A 20814-nucleotide genomic window follows, 5' to 3' on the forward strand; every position below is an offset into this window, starting at 1 on the left:
TAACATTAGTGCAAACCAGGCATCCTGACATACAACATGTTTGTTTGATTGAGCAAGCCAGCTTCGTAACCTACGGTTTGCTTTGCTGGGTCTCACTAAGGCTTGTCTGCATAGCACAAAGCCATGGTTAACATTGCATGTGAGGCAGTCCATGTTGTCCTGTCCTTCCTCCATGATAGACTGAATTTATGGGTCAGCAGTGTTTCCCTCTTATAAGAAGCTGTTGGACCATTTCCATGTGCAAAGTCTTTAGATGGAAATGCAGTGGGGTTTTAATGTTGTTTATTTTGCATACATTGGTACCTTGGTTCTCAAACTTAATCAGTTCCAGAAGTCCGTTCCAAAACCAAGACGTTCCAAAACCAAGGCATGTTTTCCCATAGAAGGTAATGCAAAATGGATTAATCCGTTCCAGACTTTTAAAAACAACCCCTAAAACAGCAGTTTAACATGAATTTTACTAATTTTACTAACGAGACCATGGATCCATAAAACGAAAGCAATAAACAATGTACTTCAGTCCCACAATCAATCAATCAATCAGTAGCTGAACTGGGTTCCACACAGTCACAAAAACAAAAGAAAGAGCTGCAAAAACAAAAACGCAAAATAAATAGCAAAAACAGACAGACCTCAGCATAACACTCAAAACGGAAGTGTGACACTCAAATCGGAAGCGTAACACTCAAAACGGACCATGTTCGGCTTCCGAAGAAAGTTCGCAAACTGGAACACTTGCTTCTGGGTTTGCAGTGTTTGGGGTCTAGGTTGTTTGAGTACCAAGGCGTTTGAGACGCAAGGTACCACTGTATTGTTGAAGGATCCTCTAGGTGGGCCAACAATGCTCCTATGTCTAACATTATTCACATTATCCATGGCAACCATGCTTTCCTGTTCTTGTCCTCCAGGCTTATCTTAGCAGCTAACAGAGATGAATTTTATCACAGACCGTCAAAATCAGCTGACTTCTGGGACGGCAGCAATGAGATCCTCAGCGGTACGTAACACTCTCCTTGAGTAATTATTCATATGTTGCATTTATGTACATGGTATTCCCTCTCCCCTTTCATTCTCACAGCAACCCTGTGAGATAGGCTAAGCAAAGCTAAGAGATGGTGACTGTCCCAAGATCACTCAGTCAGTTTCAAGGCTGAGCTGGGGGATTTGAACCCAGGTCTCCCAGGTTCTAGTCCAAAACTTTAATCCCTAAACCATGCTGATGCTAATTTCTCTCTCTCTTTGCTTTTGACTGTAAATCTATGTGAAGTGTGTTTTGGAATGGGCACCTATCATCTGTAAGTTGGGCTGTGATGTGATATTTCAGATGCCTCTCAAAGACCCCTGAATTCTTATTACAGGCGAGGTCTTCTGAAATGTTGCTTTTATTTCTGGTGGTTTGTCTTTGTTTTTACAACTTTCACAACAGTGTTTTAATTTGACACCTGAAATCGAGTGATTTGAGCCATAGTTAAATCGTAACAGAAATGCATTTTGCTCTCCCATAAATGTGGTCCGATATCCCATTTTTCAAGCGTGCAGTTTTGGCCAAGAGACAAGTGTCTTCAAAAATAGTTTAATAGCTTGGGGTTAAAGAGAAAGTGTGTTGTTCTTTGCCTTTTGTCAGTTTGCAATTTACTGAAAGCGACTCTACCAACCTTCTACCTGGTGACTTTTTAAAAAGTTAAGCAACCTTTTTGTTCACTTAATGCTCTGCCTCTCTTTCAAAGAAGACCAAAAACATCTTTTCTCTGCCTAGCCAGACTGAAGCATAAGCCTCGCTAGGCACATAAATAAAAATGAGACACAGGCAGGCAAAAGCATAGCTTTAAAATCTTTTGACGGTGCAAAGATTTTTCTCTTATGGTTGATGTTGTTGTCATTGGCAGGAAGAATTGTAAGGATAAATCACTCTCTCTGCACTGCAGTTCCTTTTACTTTCGGAAAGTCTCTCACTCATTCCAAATTCTTGCAGGGTATGCTGTAAACTTCCCCACCCCCATTTTTATACAAATGCAAGGGGGGGAGTGGAGTGGTACACTTTGATGCTGAAATCTGAATTTTAACCAGGCACCAGGCTGTAGCAAAGTGGGGAGATGCTGAACCCACTTTTTGATGTGTTGTTGTTGTCCCTGTTTAAGCTTTTCCCTGCCTATTTTTCTTTTTCTTTTTTCTTCATTTTTGAGGCAATAGTGCCTTGAAATATTCTCAAGGGTGTTAGTGGTCTAGGTTTCATTTCTTGTGTGAATAACACCCTTTGAATTAATAACACCTGCCTTTTTTGTCTCAAATAAAACCAGACACACTGGGCCGGTGGGGGCCCGGTGTGGAAAGTAAGTGCAGTAAAATAGTTTTGCATCATTTTTGCCTTCATGCAGCCTTGTATTTACTTGCCTGGTGGCCCATAGGCAACAGGGAACTCCATGCGGATGAATGAGCGGAGCTGGCAGAGGAAGGAAGGAAGAATGGATCGTTCTATGGGGGAACACACTTTCCTCCACAACCAGCATGCAAATGCAGCCGGTTGGCAGAGGGCAGAGGGGAAGATCATTCTGACCTTCCTCTACCACTGGGATGGGAAACCATTGGGTGTCCAGATGTTGCTGTTTCTGGGGGCAACAGTTTAAGATGGATATTGACTATCTGGAATGTGTGCAGCGGAGGGCAGCTAAGGTAATCAAGGGCCTGGAAATCAAACCTTATGAGGAATGGTTGAAGGAGCTGGGGTATGTTTAGCCTGGAAAAGAAGAGACTGAGAGGAGACAGGATTTGTTGTTGTTGTTTAGTCATTTAGTCGTGGTGACTCTTCGTGACCCCATGGACCAGAGCACGCCAGGCACTCCTGTCTTCCACTACCTCCCGCAGTTTGGTCAAACTCATGCTGGTAGCCTCGAGAACACTGTCCAACCATCTCGTCCTCTGTCATCCCCTTCTCCTTGTGCCCTCCATCTTTCCCAACATCAGGGTCTTTTCCAGGGAGTCTTCTCTTCTCATGAGGTGGCCAAAGTATTGGAGCCTTAGCTTCAGGATCTGTCCTTCCAGTGAGCACTCAGGGCTGATTTCCTTGAGAATGGATAGGGTTGATCTTCTTGCAGTCCATTGGACTCAAGTGTCTCCTCCAGCACCGTAATTCAAAAGCATCAATTCTTCGGTGATCAGCCTTCGATAGCTATACTCAAATATCTAGAGGGTAGTACCCAAACCAGTGGATTCAAATTACAAGAAAGGAGATTCCAACTAAACATCAGGAAGACGTTTCTGACAATAAAAGCTGTTCAACAGTGGAACCAACTATTTTCAGAAGCGGTGGGCTCTCTTTTATTGGAGGTTTTTAATCAGAGGCTGGGTGGCCATCTGTCATTGACGCTTTAGTTGAGATTCCTGCATTGCAGGGGGTTGGACTAGAGAACTCTTGGTGTCCCCTGACCCCCAGTCAGCATAACCAATGGTCCAGGATAATGGGAGATGCTTGCGAAAAGGCAGAACTCAAGGAGGGCTGAAAGCAGACGCAGTATAGCTTGGGGGGAGGAGGTGTAGCCTAAGAAGGGTTCCAAAGGCCAGACAGAGAGGCCTTGAAGGCTGCATTTGGCACCCAGGCCTGGGGTTCCTCACCCTTGGATTAGAGCAGCCTTTCTCAACCCTGGGTCCCCAGATGTTGTTGGACTAAAACTCCCATCATCCATATCTTGCAGAACCAGTGGGCAGTGAAGCTAGGGAGTTGTAGTCCAACACTATATGGGAATCCACGGTTGAGAAAGGCTGGCTTAGAATATCAGACTAAGACTCAGGTTCAGATCTCTGCTCATCCATTACTCTTCACTAGGTAACTTTGGGCCAGTCACTACCTTTCAGCCCTAACCTACCTCCTGGGACACTTTAAAACCCACTGAGAGCCAAATCAGGCAGTGTTCTTCCAAGGAACACTCTCAACCCTGGAGCTGGGCATGTCCCTCATGTTTTCATATCTGAAATGTTGGAGGATATGAAAGTATGAAGCTCTTGAACAGAGACCAAAGACACCTTTTAGATTTTTTAAAAATGCTGCTTACTTTATTACTGTTGTTACTGTGTATTTTTAAAATTTCATAAAATTTGCACACTGCTTGAATGGAAAACAAACAAGCAAACCCCAACACGGTCTACAAAAAAGATGAAACGATGAAATGTTCAATAAAAGCAATGGAAAACAATAAGTTGAAGCATTCAAAAAATTAAAAACAGCAGCAAACTGAAAACAGATTAAAACACACATTAACCATTCTAAGTATTTGGGTAGGCTTGTCTAAACAAAACAAATGTTTTTAGCAGGTTTGGATATGGAGGAAGGAAAAGAAGGCGGGACGTGGCTTGGAATCAGCAAGAAAGGTAAATTGGCAGCCCTGACGAACTACATGCAGCCAAAGATAGACAAGAATGCAAAAGGAAGAGGTATGTATATGGAAACGAGAGGGGACTGGGTTACATGAACATTCCTGGAAGTTCCCTTAATATGCAGATTCTTCAGCTATAAATCCTGCCCTTACTACAGTCATATCTTCTGTTGCGGTGTTCCCAAACCTAGAACAGCCATGACTTAGTGGTAGAACACCTGCTTTGCACACAGGAGGTCCTAAGTTCAATCCCCAGCATCTCCTGATTAGACTGGGAGAGAGCCCCCAATGAAATCCTGGAGAGATGCTGCCAGTCAGAGTCAACACTATTGAGCTGAATGGATTCTGTGTAAGACAGCTTCCTGTGTTCCCTCTCCCTTACTAAACCAGAATCTTCTCTTTCAACCCCCTGCCCCTCCAGTATAGATCCAGAAGATCTCTTTGTATGGAGACAGATTGTTGGTCTAGCTGGCCCTACTTACTGTCAATGTCGGTAGCAACTCTCCAGAGTCTGGGGCGGAGATCTTTCCCAGGCCTCCCTTGCCATGGGTGGCTTAACTGGAGATGACAGAAATTGCACCTGGAAGCCGATGCATGCAGACCATGTGCTCTGTACCACTGTTCATATGCTCACTTCAAACTCAGTTCTTCTTTCCCTCCATCTTCCCTTGTTTTTGGGGTACTCCCATCACTGATTATAGGGATGCAATCATGCAGTATTGCTGCCACAAGCATTATGGGCTAGCTGGCAGCGAAAAGTTGTTTTTCTTATGCGGTTTTTAGCTTGCATTTTGTGGTTGTCCCCCCCCCCCCCCAATTATTTTTATTAGTTTTCCAATGTTTTTTACAAATCAAACCGAATTACTTTAATTTAATACAATTTCTTTTTTAAAAAAAATCAGGTTCCCCGCTCCTGTTACAAACATAGGTCCATCTTTTCCTCCTGTAGCCACATCATCTCTTCATTAATATCCATTTCATCCTTCACTTGTTGTCGTCCATTCTTACAGCTGACCATCATTGCCTCCTTACCAACAGTGCCTCGGTTATTTCTTTAAAATATAAAATCCATTTCACTTGTGTAGTCCTTCATAATCATTATTGTCTCAGACCTGGTGTGCTGAGAGAGTTAATTCTTATCTTCCTTTGGTCAGTCTTTGCAGTGTTTACAAAGTCCAATTCCAATTTCTGCTTGCATTTTTATGTTGCGAGCTGCACTGAAATCTATAGATGCTACTACTACTACTAATACTAGGATACACATATTTCATGTTTGGAAATGGCATGCATCAGTCCCCAGGGTTACATCAAGTTAGTTGAAAGTGGTGCTGTTCCTCTTAAAAACAACAATAACAACAATAACAACAACAACACACAACTGCTTTAAAAATTCTGCTCTAAAAACCTGCCTGCTACTTTGAAAATAATTTTATTTCCATAGGCATATGCTTCCAACTGTTGCCAAAAAATGCTTAGATATGTTACATATTAAAGTGATGGGGCTTGTAATTGCTAGGTTGCTTCTATTGATGATAATGCTAGTGTTCCAGCCAGCCAGGATTTTGGTGGAACAATTAATAGCATTTAACTGTCTTGGGAACCCATTGTTTTGGAATAATTCAGTGGTCTCCGGAAAGCTGAGTTATCCCTATGTTTGGATACCTAAAGCTTAAGCAGGATTGAAGCTTCAGTTTAGGTAGAATAGTGGGCATCACCTTTGTTTCCTGTGCAAAAGGTCTGGAACTAGGCAGAAACCGCTTCTTTGCTGGAGGATCTATAACTCAGTGGTACTGAATCTGTTCTGAATCTGGCATTTCCAGTTACAAACCAGGTAATAGGGAAAGCATTTTCCTGAGCTCCTAGAGAACCACTGCCAGTTAGAAATAGGGAATAGTAGGATTTGGGTCAGGGTGGACCAACGCACTGTTGGGATACTGCCAGGGAGATAAAGTCCATCATGGCCCCCAAGCCGGCTGCCGGACGATCCATCGATCTCCCGTAGTCACGCAGTATGAGCGATTAGCGACACGAGTTTCCTGAAAATACCTTGCCACATTCCAGGGCTCATGCACACTCTTATCAGCAGATAATGCACAGCCAGAAGTCGCACTCAGGAGAGCATTATTTACAAGCTTTTATTCAGCGTTGATCAGAACAAAGAAAGACATGACTGCCTGCGACAGTGTCTTCGACAGAGAGAGAAACGAAAGCAATAGCAAACATAAACATCCTGTGAACAGGAAATACGCAGGCTGTGACACAAACATCCTGCTCCCTTTTAAGGTGGAACGGAAATATCCTAACACGCACACCCCAAGCACTGCATGCAACCCTCAAGGCCTTCTTTTGCAGCCCTCGGCAACATTTGACACCCCTCCAAGCCCTTGCTCTGCCTTTCCAAAGCTGGGTAAGTGCGGTGCTGGGCTTTGTGAAATAGGTGTGAGGCTTTGACAAGGTCCTAAAGTCCTTCTGTCTCCTTTCCCAAGCCTAGTTAGTGGTTTCCCAGCTTTGGGAAAGTAGAGGCAAGGCTCCAGGAGCCGGCCTGAGCCTCTTGCCTCCTTCCCAAAGCCTGGTGCCTCCCTTTGCCAGCTTTGGGAAGGCAGCACAAAGTGTGGACCAAATTTTGGCCTCACTCCGCCACGTGACAAGGCAGTATATGGCCCACAGATTCTGTGTCAAAGTTGCTTGGTATGAAAAGTTAGGCTGCCCTGATTTAGTTGGACATACAGGATGGAATTCAATGTCCCATGACTGTGACGGTTCCATCAGGGCAAACCTTTCTGCTTCCTAGATGGAACAATCTCTGCTCTCCTCTCTCCAAGCACTGCTCTCGGGGTGCTTCTGACACACACACACACACACACACACACACACACACAAACTGATTTGGGGGGGCTCAGGAGGAAGAAGGAAGGGAACCCTATTGCATTAATGGGTCTGGTTGCGCTGGCTCCCACTAGTGCAACTATTTAGTTGAATTCGGCACATAGACTGATCAGTATTAGCCAGCTTCCAATGTTCCTGCCATATGTAACCATGGCGGTAGGACTTAGAGAATGCTAAGGCTTCTGGCTTCTAACATCGGAAGTGGCTGCTGGATCAGGCCAAAGGCCCATCTCGTCCATTAACCTGTTCTCACAGTGACCAGCCCCCAATGGAAGCCCGCAAAGCAGGACGTGAGTGCAACTGATAGGCTTGCCCTCCATGAATGTGTCTGCCAGGTGCTGTTGCGGTTGCTTGAGAGTAACCAGGCAGGACTTCGACCTGTCTTTTGCAGGCTTTATTTTGGTGCAAACTATTTACAGTGAAGAGCGTCATAAGTTCATGTCTGGCTCAATCGCTAGCAGAATCCAGGAGTGGTCTGTTTTTGTACCTCCCCCAGCATAAAAGTTTTGTCACCCCCAGCCTTTTCCACCCTTCCCTGCGCCTCAAACTACTGCGCATGATGGGTGATGGCAGGGGTGTGCTTCCCTCCTCTCCAGCTTGCTCAGGCGCGGTGTTAAGGCTCTCTCTAGCATCCTCTGGTCCTTGCACCTCTTCCCCACTGGAGGTGGGGCTTTCCTCCTCGCCAGAAGAGGAACTGCTTCGCAAGATTTTCGGAGGCTCCCTGTAACACAACTTCCCTCTACCTCTTACCTCTGAGCCGATGGCAGTTCCCTGACAGTGTCTAACCATCTTTTAAAGCCATCAAGTTGGTGGCCATCGCTACATCTTGTGGGAGAGAATTTAATCATTTAGCAATGCTCTGTATAAAGGGGTACTTACTCCTGGTTGTCCTGAATCTTCCAATACCCAGCTCCATGAGACGCCCCCCAGTTCTACTCGTAAGAGAAAGGGAGAAAGTCTTTTCTCTAGCCACTAGTTCTCCGTTGCAATTTTTGCAAGATCGCGCTAAAAATGTGATGTGTACCGAGAATAGAGCATATCTTAATTGCGTTTCTCAGCGTTTCTGCATATATTATGCCTGCCCACATCCTGGGGAGCTGGGTTTAGCTATGTGTTCCCAGCATTGCTTGAAATACTGTCTGATGGACAGTAGAGCCAGACCACAGTCTGGTGATGTAGTCTCCCCTCCAGAGTAGGCTGGAGCCTCTCTCTGTTTGGCTACGGAGTCAGGTAGCCACAGAGTGGGGAGGAACAGCACTTGGGGGGGTATAAAAGGAGTTTCTGAGGGAGAGGGGTAGACAAGGCTGGATTTAAGATGAGAAGTTGGGCTTGGTTTTGAGGAGGGGCAAAGGTTCAGGTTAAGAAATAGGGCTTGGTTGGAGTTGGGAGTTAGGGAGTGAGTTCAGGAGAACTGGTTCCGAGGAAAGTTAAGCATTCACACTGAGGAGGACTATTCATAGCGAGAGGATGGAGCCTCGCAGCTTGGATAGGGAGACTGGGTTGAGGGTCTGGGGAAGGTATATAGGCCGGAGTGTCCTGGCATGGCTGAGTCTGAGCCGGGAGAGGTAGATCTTGTGGGAATACAGTGGTACCTCAGGTTAAGTACTTAATTCGTTCCGGAGGTCCGTACTTAACCTGAAACTGTTCTTAACCTGAAGCACCACTTTAGCTAATGGGGCCTCCCGCTGCTGCCGTGCCGCCGGAGCACGATTTCTGTTCTCATCCTGAAGCAAAGTTCTTAACCCGAGGTACTATTTCTGGGTTAGCAGAGTCTGTAACCTGAAGCGTATGTAACCCGAGGTACCAGTGTACGGGCTACCTGGGTCTCAGTAGAGTCAGGAGGGGAGAGTTCTTCTAGGTACTGAAGACTCCCAAACCAGTAACAAGGGGTGAGGGGATCCCCTGGCTCTGTAATACCATTTAGAAGACCTCATGAACCAAAGGATTAAGCTGTGAAGGAATCTGTTTGGTGCTGAAAGTATTTAACTGTAATATCTAAGTGGCAGAAACTGAGTTGAGCATTTTACCCTCTATTCTAGAAACCTGAACATTTACCATCTGAAGTGTAACAACTCATTTTTAGTAACTGAAGAAGAGTTGTGCCTATAGTATTAAGTTTAAGCCAGAGACATAATTAAATAAAATAAGTTAACTTCAGCCTGAAAGAACACATTTCCTGACCCGCTTTGTTTCATAAACTTCTTTTTGTTTAATGAAACGTTTCTTGTTTGTTTGATCAGCTCCTGCCTGAGACTCTAAATCATTAAGTTTTCCCTCACACAAGTCCCCCGCCAGATAATCTGTGGTAAATTGTAGAAATTCATGTAATTGGTGTACTGTGAGGTGGGTGCACTATATTTAATTGAGGGCAGTTAGCAGGAGAGGATCCACCGCATTATTAATTGGTGGTATTAAGTGGTGGGTCTGCTACAGCAGATTTGCAATGATCGTAATTGTGTAGCATTACTGACTTGCGGAAAATAAAAGGATGCTTTGATGGGGTTGGTATTATTTGTGAAATTTGTCTCAGAGGGGGGCATAAAACATTTGAAAAGCCTTTTTAAAAAATTGATCATATAAAGGTCGCTTATTAACAGTGAGCCTGGTACACAGCTGATCAAACTTACATTAATCCGCTTCCATGCTATGTCCTTGACTGCAGTGAGTCAGAAAGCTTATTCATTTCTGCTACTTCGTTGAGCTAGCCCAGTGAGGGGGGAAATGTCCATTTTCCTCATTGGAAAGCATTCTACCAGCATCTAACACCCCCCCTTTTTTCTTCCACTTTTCAGGTGCCCTTGTGACAAATTTTTTGACTTCAGATCTGGACAGTTACTCTTACTTGAAGAAAGTGGCCTTAGAAGGACACCTTTACAATGGCTTTAATTTAATAGCAGCAGACTTGAAGTAAGTATATAAAAACTTCACAGCTAAGGCAGCAAAGGGGGAGGAAAAACCAATGGGGTGCATATAATGGATAGCACTAAATGTTTGTAGCATGTCAGAGCAAAGCCTATTCTGTCCCCCCCTTTTTTTTAATGAAGAAATTGTGGTGTTCTTGTGGTTGTTTTATTAAGGAACGAATTTAGGGTTGTAGCAGTCTTGAGTTGTACTCAGAGCAGCCCCATTGAAACTGGTAGACATGGCAGTCTTACTTTCAATGGGTTTACTCTGGGCAATGAATATACATTTTACCTTTATTCAGTAGGCTAGTTTCTACAGGCCCTCACAAACCACATTCTGACCTTCATCCAGGCAAGCCAGAGGCATTGTCAGGACATAGTCCAGCCAGGCAAAAACCTTATGGGGTTAGAAACAGAGCCAGTGGGAGGTGTGGCCTGGGGAGAGATCTGAGGGCCAGGTAGGGAGGCCTGGAGGGCCACATTTGCCCTCTGAGCTTGAGGTTCCCTAGCCATGCTACAATGCGGTTGTGGAGAAGGGAGATGGGATTGCCAGGCAAGCTGCATAGCTGACTAAAAGGAGTAGACATGGATAAGGAAGGAAGCGCGGTGCCATCTCACAGTTATTACAAACTAATGGCTGCAATCTGCTCGCTTTGTTCACCTGGTCAGGCATCTAGGGAGAACTTGAATGAGAAAGGACCGAGAGGCAGAAACAGATGTGGTGATAATGATGAAGTCAAGGATGTCGCTCCCTGGAAATGTAAAATGGCACATCCCAGGTGTCAAGTGGGAACTGCCAATAATCCGAGTGGATCTGAAGTCAAGCACACTTCAGGTGTCATTTCATATGGTTCTGTAGATCTTCGCGGGGCTTTCTGAATTAGTCACATAATGAATATAGAATGCGGTCCTGGGAGAAAGCAGAGACAGAGTGCTAGTGAGCTCTGCAGTACCTAGCAGAGCTCTAATTAACCCAAGAGGGTGACCTCAACCTGGATTTGAAGTAGCCTTTCTAGAAGGAGTCTTAAAGCGTTCCCCCCCCCCCACCCTGATCTATGAAATCATAGCAATGAAGGAAATTGCCCATTGTTTGGGTGTATATTACGAACGGTACAGCTGCTTAGCTTTTTGGATCCAGCAAACTAAGCACATGCTTAAACCTCTTATCAATATACCCTGTTTGTTCTACATGCTTTTGTGGCACACTTAATCATGCAGAGGTGTGGTGGGACTGTCATATCCACCAGGCGTTTGTGTAGCCCTGAAAGGGATGTAAGAATCCCCTGCTAGAGCACAAAAATCTTGGGTCAGCAGAGGCTGGATGACCATCTATCAGGGATGCTGTGGTGGCACCATGCACTGAGAAGGTGGGGTTGCATTAGGCGGCCCCTAAGATTCATTCTAACTCTAAAATGGTATAATTAATGTCATTCCCCGCTCACTGGGTTAACCTGCCGCTGAACCAAATGGAGGGTGTTGCTAAGACTTTGCTGCCACAAGCTTCAAATTTATGGGAATTTTGTTTTCATTTTGCTTGCCAACCCTGCCCCACGGTGCAGGCCAACATAAATCATACCATTTTGTTTTCCTGTGGTGGAATACAGAAATGGGAGTGGATGCTGAAGTCTGTGCCGCTTGACAGTCCTTTTGGCTCTTTGCCGATCTGTAAATCAATTATTTCTGGGGCTCTGCCGCCCTTAGTTCAGCTCTGCTTTCAGCATTCCTGTTGCCTACTGGGGCTGCCTCAGCCCAGCCGAGCTGCCTTCTGGTTAGCTTTCAAATGCACTAACTGACTTTATTAAATTTATTATTATTATTTATTCATTTATGCCAGTTGCATTGAAGGATAGGTAGGCCTCAGCGGTATTTTGTAATGCTTCTTGAACAAGTTGCCAAAGATGCTGAACTCCTCAGGAACCAAAGCATTGTCTGTTAACGGTATAGTTAGGAGTCTGTGGTGTATACAGTGGCACCTCAGGTTAAGAACTTAATCCGTTCTGGAGCTCCGTTCTTAACCTGAAACTGTTCTTAACCTGAAGCACCACTTTAGCTAATGGAGCCTCCCGCTGCTGCCGTTCTGCCGCCGTGCAATTTCTGTTCTCATCCTGAAGCAAAGTTCTTAATCCGAGGTACTATTTCTGGGTTAGCGGAGTCTGCAACCTGAAGCGTCTGTAACCCGAGGTACCACTGTATCTGGGATGAGGAACCTCAAGTCCAAGGCCCAAATGCAGCCCTCCAGGCCTTTCTGTCTGGCCTTCAAGACATTTCCCAGGCCACACCCTGTCCCTGCTTTTCACCCTCCTTGAGTGCTTTTGCATGGCAGGAATGCATTCTTGAACTGTGATACTGCCTCTTGCTTGCATGGATGGCTGATTGAGAGATGGGTGTATAGCTTTGACTGTACAGAGTTAAAGGACCCGCTTGTTGCTCTGCTTGCTTTGGACTCTGGCCCTGCCCACCACTGGCATGCGCCCCCCCTCCCCCAAAGTTGCTCCCCTGTTGTGCATTTGCCATTTCGTTCTTATGTGTGTACAGTGCATAGCTGACTCCTTCAAATACGCTATATGTATTTTGACAAGAAGAGGAAGCTTCCCCTGGGCAGTAATTACTTTCTATATCCATTTCTTGACAGCTCAATAGAGTGTATCAAAGATGGATGGCTGCTAGCCAAAGAGGGGGGTATTCAGAATATGCCAAACAAACCATGTCCTCCTCCTGCTCTCCCTCCCCAAAATAGCACTCTGGTTTCTCAGAAGTAGTTATAAGAGTTCTTCCCCTCAAATAGGTAGCCTTTGGACTCTCAGTGTTTTGCAGTAGGATTTCAGGTGCATACCAGAACTTCAGGCTTGTGCAATTTCAGTGGATTCAAAGGCTCTGTTGCCCTGGTGCGGCAAACCCACTTTTTTTGGTTTTTTAAATGGGTGTTTTGCGATTAGGAAAATCCTCTGAAAAGTGTTGGATGAATGAACGATGAACAGTACAAGCAAATCAGGATGAAATCAAGATCCGAACTCATGACCATATAACACACACACACACACACACACACACACACACACACACAACCAAATTGGAACAGATACTCAGTAAAGACCAGGCATAGTCTAACCTCTGTGTAAGTTTTGTGCAAGCGAGTCAATGCACAAGTCAAGGGTGAGCCTATGTTTGAATAAAACATGATTTGTGTTCCAGTGTGTTGTAAATGCATACTGCAGCTGTTAGTGATCAATAGGTTGGTGTTTGAGCGTTACCTGTATTTAGTGGAGCTTTGACTATACAAAGATTACTAGTGAAACTGAGTTGGTGGGCATGCGTTGTGACCTGCCGTGGGATAGCTGACCGGTGAATCCCAGGCTTACAAATGGAAGGAGAATAATTTGTTTTCTCCAGACAACTTAAAAAATGCTGGGGGTCTTGGCAGACCACATAATAACATTTTTGTTTGTTTATTCTACAAATCAAAATACATACGTAACTCATATTTGAATAACTGTCAAGGTGCCTTATAATCCAATGGAAGAAGGCAAAAAACCCACGATCTTATTCTTTCTTTAGCATCAACATCAATATCATCACTGTATTATGAAAATCATGGGCTTTGGGCCAGGCTGCTAAGAAGGGCTCCTTTTTAAACATTTAAGGGGAAATTAGTAGACTGCACCAGTGCATGAATATCACAGGCCCTTGTTCAAAATGGTTTTGATTTCTGTCATCAGAAAAAATAAATTGAGTGCAAGACCAAGTGCAGATATTTCTGACTGCTCCACAACCTTACTGTAGATAATGGAGCTTTTGCACCATCGCAGCTTGAGAACCTTTGGCTTAGACAACGTGGCACCAGACATTCTTGGACTGCAACTCCCATCATCCTTGACTGTTAGCCACGATGACTGGAGTTGGTGGCAGCTGTAGTTCAACAGCATTCAGATGGCAACACGTTGGCTAACCCTGGCTTGAAGTGTAGCTTAGTTCAGGTGCGTTTTCTTTTCTTTAGAAGGACGGTCTCTGGTTCTGCCCCTTGAAAGCAGCAGTCACCCATTCTTTTGGACGGAGTGGGGAATGCCTGTTCTCCTTCGTCTTCCCAGTAGTAGCACTTGGCTTTGTTTGTTTGACTAGCACTGCATTCCCTCCCCCTTAGTTCTGGAGTGCCGATCGCTTCCGTATGGCAACCTTACTCTGTTGTCTGGACCTGTGGCTTGTGATGGAGCCATGTTAATCATGAGCATGGGTTTGAGAGAATGCTTTTTATAAATGTCATAGCTTGAAGGTCAGAACAATCCGTAGTAGAATCTTCCTCCCTGCTTCAAGTAAAGTGGACCATTAGAATTCAGCTGCAGACTGCCGCAAGTCGTGGTAGGTCAGGCAGAAGCTTTCATTTAAAACATTTCCTAGTGTCTCCTGCTTAGAGTGATGATCTTCAAATCCCAGTGGAATCATAACTACTGTAGGGCATCTTTGTGATTTGCTAATTTGCCCTTGGTCTCTCTGTAATGAAGATGAACACTCTCCTGGAACCAGGGGCTGGGGAGGACATGCAGGGAGGGCAGACACCGTTCACAAATGGGGGCAGCCTTCTCTCCCTACAAGTTCAGGCGGTTTAGACCTCTTTCTGTTGCAGTCATTCAGAGCCAGCCCTGACCAGATCTTTGTGGTCTTGGTACGATTAGCCCCTGCTCGTCCCTTCTCAATGACAAAGCCACAAATACCTGCTCTGTGCACAATCTGTTGGACAAGGTTGGGTAATAAATAGTTTTGTTTCTCTTTCCTTCCTTCCTTCCTTCCTCTTTCTTTCTTTCTTTCTTTCTTTCTTTCTTTCTTTCGCCTTCCTTTGTCCCTCTTTCTTCTTTCTTTCTTTGGATTTTTTTTAACAGCCTGCCTTTTTATAATTCAGGAATATTTGAGGTGGCTTATAAAGGAATGGCAAAACAGAGCAGCATTTTTAAAGAGCCTCTAAAAATACAGTACAGCTTCTAAAAATTCCCTTCCACTGCCCTGCCTTTCCCGACATCAGTGAGTACCTGAAACTGTCATTTGCGGAGTCAACACCATTGCTCCATCTACCCGCCATGCTGTCTACTCCAAATGGCAACAGTTCTCTTGAGCAGAAACCTTTCTTCCACCCTGGCAATGGGCATCCTTTAAACTGGAAGATGATGGGGATTAATCCTGGGGAAGTCTTCATTCAAACCATGTGCTCTCCTGCTGAGCCACATCTGTGTTCGCCCATAAATAGGAAATTTCTGCCCACTTTCAAATGCTTATGTTCTTTTCTTTCTTGCTTTTAATTTGCTCCTGTTTCGAAGTCCATTCTGCACTTTCTCTCCCCCCACTCCTGTAACAAGTGATAAGTAGAGTTCTCATTACATGGAGGCACATGGTTAGGTCTCGCTTTCCTGGTTTCTTTAGTTTACCTTTTTTCCATTCTGCAGTGTGCCAATTCCAGTTTGGTTCCGCTAGCCCAAGATGGGCCCTGTCCTCACAGATTTTCCTTTGCTTCACTTATATGTCCGACTGTTTTCTCTGCTCTGTGAAGAGGGAAAGACAGCAAAGCAGGTATATTTTTAAAACGCAGCATAAAGGGACTGCTCCGATTAGCTTGTGACCATTTGACAAAAGTGGGTAGAAATATGTGAGCAGCTTCTGAAAGTGCTGCTCCCTTCCATTGCCCTTGTGTGTGTGTGTGTGTGTGGTTTTTTTTTTTTGGTGTTTTTATGATGGCTGTAAAACAATCCAGGCAATGTGGTTGGCTTATATGCCAAATATTCACTGCGGCCAACATTGGATACAATAATCTCTGAATTGCAAAAGCCTTCAGCGATGTCTTGTGGATATTTCGCCCTTAGGCTTTGATACTAGTGGCTACGTTGCCCACAAGGCACTCAGAGTTCCCTTTGGTAATAAGATTGATCTTGAAACATAATTCCAAACAGTTTACACTCAAGCTATAAATTTCCGTGGCTGGCTCATGTTGCTGTTTGTCTGCGGCGAAGTTAACATCACTTGTTTTCAGAGGCTCTCTGCGGGTTGATGTTGGGCTGGATCCAGAGCTGCCCGTGAGCAATAGAAGGGCCTCTTCTGTGGGCAGAAGGGCCCTTTCTGACATAGCGCAAGATTCTTGCACAAGAAAGAAAGGACTGGGAAACCAGAGATCAGCATCGCAGAATCCCCTGTGCATTACACAACTTGCTGCCAATACTACCCCTTGCACAAAGTGGAACAGTAGCTGCTCATCAGAACTTCTCCATCTAAGGGCCTCTCTGGATCCAAGTAGAATAGATTCTTCTAAAAAGGCGGGATTAAAAGAAAGGAAAGGAAAGCTCTCTTAAATAAATAATTAAAAATGCCTTGTCTTTCGTGCTAGCTCTTGCTTTTAAAATAAAATGTGTATGAATAAAAGCATGTATATCCTTCCTTTCTGTCATGCAAGATATCCAAGGCAGCTAACAACAATATAATAGCTATTGCAGGAATATAGGGTTGGGTCCAACTGTTTTTGATAAGAGCAGACCCAGCTGAAATCAATTGAGCCAAATTTATCACGTTTTTAATATTCTGTTGGGAGCTGCCCAGAGTGGCTGGGGAAACCCAGCCAGATGGGCAGGGTATAAATAATAAATTATTATTATTATTATTATTATTATTATTATTATTATTATTATTATTAGTCTCCATTGATTTTAATGGGTCTTTTCTGAGTAGAACAAACTTTGGATGCTCCCTTCCAGTCACGAGGGTGGCAGCTCCCATTCCTCATGTCTGAGTCCGGCACTGCATCTTATTTTTGAAGATCATGCTAATATGGTAAAGGTAAAGGGACTCCTGACCATTAGGTCTAGTTGTGACCGACTCTGGGGTTGCGGTGCTCATCTCGCTTTATTGGCCAAGGGAGCCGGCGTACCACTTCCGGGTCATGTGGCCAGCATGACTAAGCCGCTTCTGGCGAACCAGAGCAGCACACAGAAAGGCCGTTTACCTTCCCACTGGAGCGGTATCTATTTATCTACTTGCACTTTGAAGTGCTTTCAAACTGCTAGGTTGGCAGGAGTAGGGACCGAGCAACGGGAGCTCATCCCATTGCGGGGATTCAAACTGCCAACCCTCTGATCGGCAAGTCCTAGGCTCTGTGGTTTAACCCACAGTGCCACCCGCGTCCCTCTTGCTAATATGGGCAACAGCGATGAAAAATCAGAGCGGGTGGCAGTATTTTGGGAGAAAGCTGACCTGCCAGCCCAGTTTTAGAGGACAGAATGTGGCCCTTCTTTCCTGAGCTAGTTATAACATTCCCTTCCTGGAATGTGTGAATGCCAGCTTGTATATGTGTGTGTTTTCTAGCTGCTGAAGCTATTTGCTATTCAAATCTGTTACGGTTTGAGGTATGTGGAATAGAGAGTGTACTTCTGGGAAAATGTGGAATGTTGGGGAAATAAGCTACAGATGTCCTGAATTAACAAGGCTGTGCTTCAGTTTCATCTCCCATTGTCCTGCCCCCAACCCCCTAAACTCCAAGGAATCTTAACTGCTGAAATTCTCAAACCAGAACTTCAAGGCAAGTATTAATGTTGCTTTCACACTCAAGTTCTGCTACTAAAGAAAGTCTCTGGTGACTACTTAAATCAGCACAAGATAGTCTTTTGCAGCAATGCTTGGCTAATAGATACATGTAAGAACTGGCTCTGGATCAGCTTCTGGGTGCCCCCTCACTCACTCAAAGACAGCTTTTTTAATATACTTCATACAGGCTTGGCACAAACATCAGTCAGATCACGGTTTACAGAGCCTAACTGGTTTGATGAGTCTAAATTGACAAACTTTGGTTTGCGACGGGGCAGAAGTCAGATTATAAAATGATGGTTTGAATTTAAGCAAGCTGTTTTATATTACATCTGACTCTGCAGATAGCAAACTAGGCTTGATGTTTCCCACATACTTAGCTCTTTTTGCTTATGTCTTTAGGAGCGTATAGCCTTTCAAGGAGTTGATCTACATGGTCAAGTTGGGACATTTTCTATAGAGACTTCCTAGGCAGGTGCTATTTGTGGCTAGAATGTTGTACTGGAACCAGAGCCAGCGCTGTCCTGGAACCAACTATCCAATGCACTTGTTGCAACGGTATTATCCACCTAGGGAAGCTTGAAAATAGAAGGAGCTAAATCTCCACTTAAGAAAAATCCTGAATTTTGTATAGCGTGCAACTATCCCTGTTTGACCAGGAATGGTCTTTGTTTTCAGGTACCTGAGCCTAATCAGGTACAGTCTTTATTTTTGCATTTTGAGGGGATTCTTGAAAAACATTTTAACATAAGTGAATTGCTAGAGGACTTGTTCTTTAGGGTTCATCTGCCTTACCGGGATCTCTAGTAGTTTGGTGTTCTTCAGCTTTGGGTCCCCAGATGTTGTGGGATTACAACTCCCATCATCCCTGACCATTGGCTAAGCTGGTTTGGGCTGATGGGAGTTGCAGTCCAGCAATGTGTGGGAACCAGAGTTGAAGAATGCTGAAGTTGTAGGTGCATTGTGTCTAGTGTCAACACATTTGAATGGACACAGTGACACACTGCATTATACAGCCTGCACATTCACATACCGCTGCTGCTGCTGCTGCTGCTGCTTAGTTTGAATTGTTGATAACCTATTGTAAGGTAGTTGTGGTTTTCTAGTGTGTTCAGCTGAAAAAAAGCAAACACCATAATAGCTTGGAAGGAAGGCAGTAGCAGATTAAATTAACATAGCATGCAGAAATCAAAGAAGACTCTTCGGCAATGAGTAATAACAAGGGCAATTCAGACAATGATGAGTATCTGGGGTGTTACATACACGACTCTTGCTTTATTTCTTTGGGGGGGGGGTGAAATGGAAAGCACATGACCATTGGTGTTTTAGCACACATTCCATTAAACTGTTGTGCACTACTGCAAATGCGTGAAATACCGTATTTTTTGCACCATAACACTCACTTTTTTCCTCCTAGAAAGTAAGGGGAAATGTCTGTGCGTGTTATGGAGGGAATGCCTACGGGTGGCATGCCTACGGATTTTCCTCCTCTAAAAACTACGTGCGTGTTATGGTCGGGTGCGTGTTATAGAGCGAAAAATACGGTATTTGTGGAAGCCCATAGCAGTATTTGAAACTTGCTTGGTTGCTTGAAAATATGTTAAGTTCTTGCCACAATCTTTATTAATAGATTTCTCCTCTCTCGTCTCTCTCCTTTTAAAAAAAAAAACCAGCAAAATACATAGTTAAAATCTAGAAGCCTGGAAACTACAAAACTCTTATCCTGGAGGAGTTGTGGAATAGTACATGAGATGAATTTATATTGAGCAGAACATCTGATTGACTTGCCTTGGGAACGAGTCTGATACGTTCGTTCTTTTTGCTGAATTTTGCTTTCTTTCCTTAAAACAAAAAACTTTGGCTTTTTAGCGATGCGTGACCAGCTTGGGTTTTGTAAGGAATTGCTGGAATGTATGTCTTTGAAGAGGGGTGGGGGGTGAAGATCTAAGGTGAAACATAGCAACATGACTAATGGGTGATGCATCATCCACTTGGGGTTCTTTTGTGGGAGGGGGAGATATTTCAAGTGCAAAGGTGCTCCCTCCATAGAAAATAAAGTGATAAATCAAAGGTGTATATTTGCCATGCAATTATGAGGGCCGCAAAACGGTTGCAAAAGAGTGCAAATCCTTCATTTCTAATGACAGACGTTGATTTGTTTGGCACAACTATTCCCTGCTGCTTTAGTTGTTTACTGCCTGTTCCATGTGTGGCATTAGAGCAAGGGTCATCAAACTAAGGGCCGCGGGCCAGATCAGGACCAATTGCCTTCTAGATCCGGCACACGGACGTTCCAGGAATCGTGGATCCGGCACGTGGATCGCCAGCACACGCGTTCTTTCCCTCTCCCTCCCTCTGCCTCACACGGCGGCACTTTTCTCCTCAGGGACGGAGCAGTCTTGTCCCACACCGGGCGCCGTCGGCGGCGGGAGTCAGCTCGCCTGCCTGCCTTGCCCTCCTCAGCAGGGCAGCGCTGTGAAGGGGGCGTGGGACGCCGGCTGCTGGCTGCTGCCTTTTCCTCCTGCTCCTCCCTCTCCCTCAGTCCGCCTTTCCTTCGCTGCTTATTTAGGCTCGAGCGCCCCTTTTCCGCACCACTTCCTCGCACACTTTCTTCTTCGTCGCTGCCTGCCTGCCTCCCTCAGTTCCTTCCATGGCATTCAGGCGGGTCGTTGTGGTGGTCTTCTTCTCTGCCGTGCCTCTCGGGAAGCAGCAGCAGCAGGTGGTGGGTAAAAGCTCCGGCGACGCCCCGGTTCCCCTACCTCCGTCCGCGGCTCCTCCGCCGGGGCTGCTGCTTCTGTCTTCACTGGCCAACACAGCCTCCTGCCCTGCCATGGTTCCTGGCTGGCTGGAGATGCCCAACTGTGGCTATTGGGATGACAACTGGGACAGGTAAAGCGAAGCATCTTCAGACCTCTTTGTGGGCAGGTGAAAATTGTTGATCCCCCCCCCATATAGTCCGGCCCTCCACAAGGTCTGAGGGTCAGTGGATCGGCCCCCTGCTGAAAAAGTTTGCTGACCCCTGCAGTAGAGCCACTGGGACTTGCACTAGGAGAACAGGCTATTCCTCTCCTCTCTCCTCTCCTCTCACCTGCAGTCCCCTGTGCACT

At 45.1% G+C, this 20814-nt stretch overlaps 1 protein-coding gene across 4 annotated transcripts in view; it reads left to right on the forward strand.

Moving 5' to 3' along the window:
- The window catches only part of TANGO2 (transport and golgi organization 2 homolog), a gene marked incomplete at its 5' end in the record, with an annotated part of 99754 nt that overhangs the window by 50092 nt on the left and 28848 nt on the right, over positions 1-20814 (forward strand). For 2 of the 4 annotated variants that reach the window (XM_083479072.1, XM_083479073.1), the window contains 3 exons: positions 909-997; positions 4303-4425; positions 10046-10160. In XM_083479072.1, coding sequence (XP_083335198.1) covers positions 909-997; positions 4303-4425; positions 10046-10160 — 327 coding nt within the window. The remainder of the gene's footprint in view (positions 1-908; positions 998-4302; positions 4426-10045; positions 10161-20814) is intronic. The other 2 variants (XM_083479074.1, XM_083479075.1) reach the window with 1 other exon arrangement.

This window comes from Podarcis liolepis (genome assembly GCF_965112155.1).
Source record: "Podarcis liolepis genome assembly, chromosome: 15".
Lineage (NCBI taxonomy): Eukaryota > Metazoa > Chordata > Lepidosauria > Squamata > Lacertidae > Podarcis > Podarcis liolepis.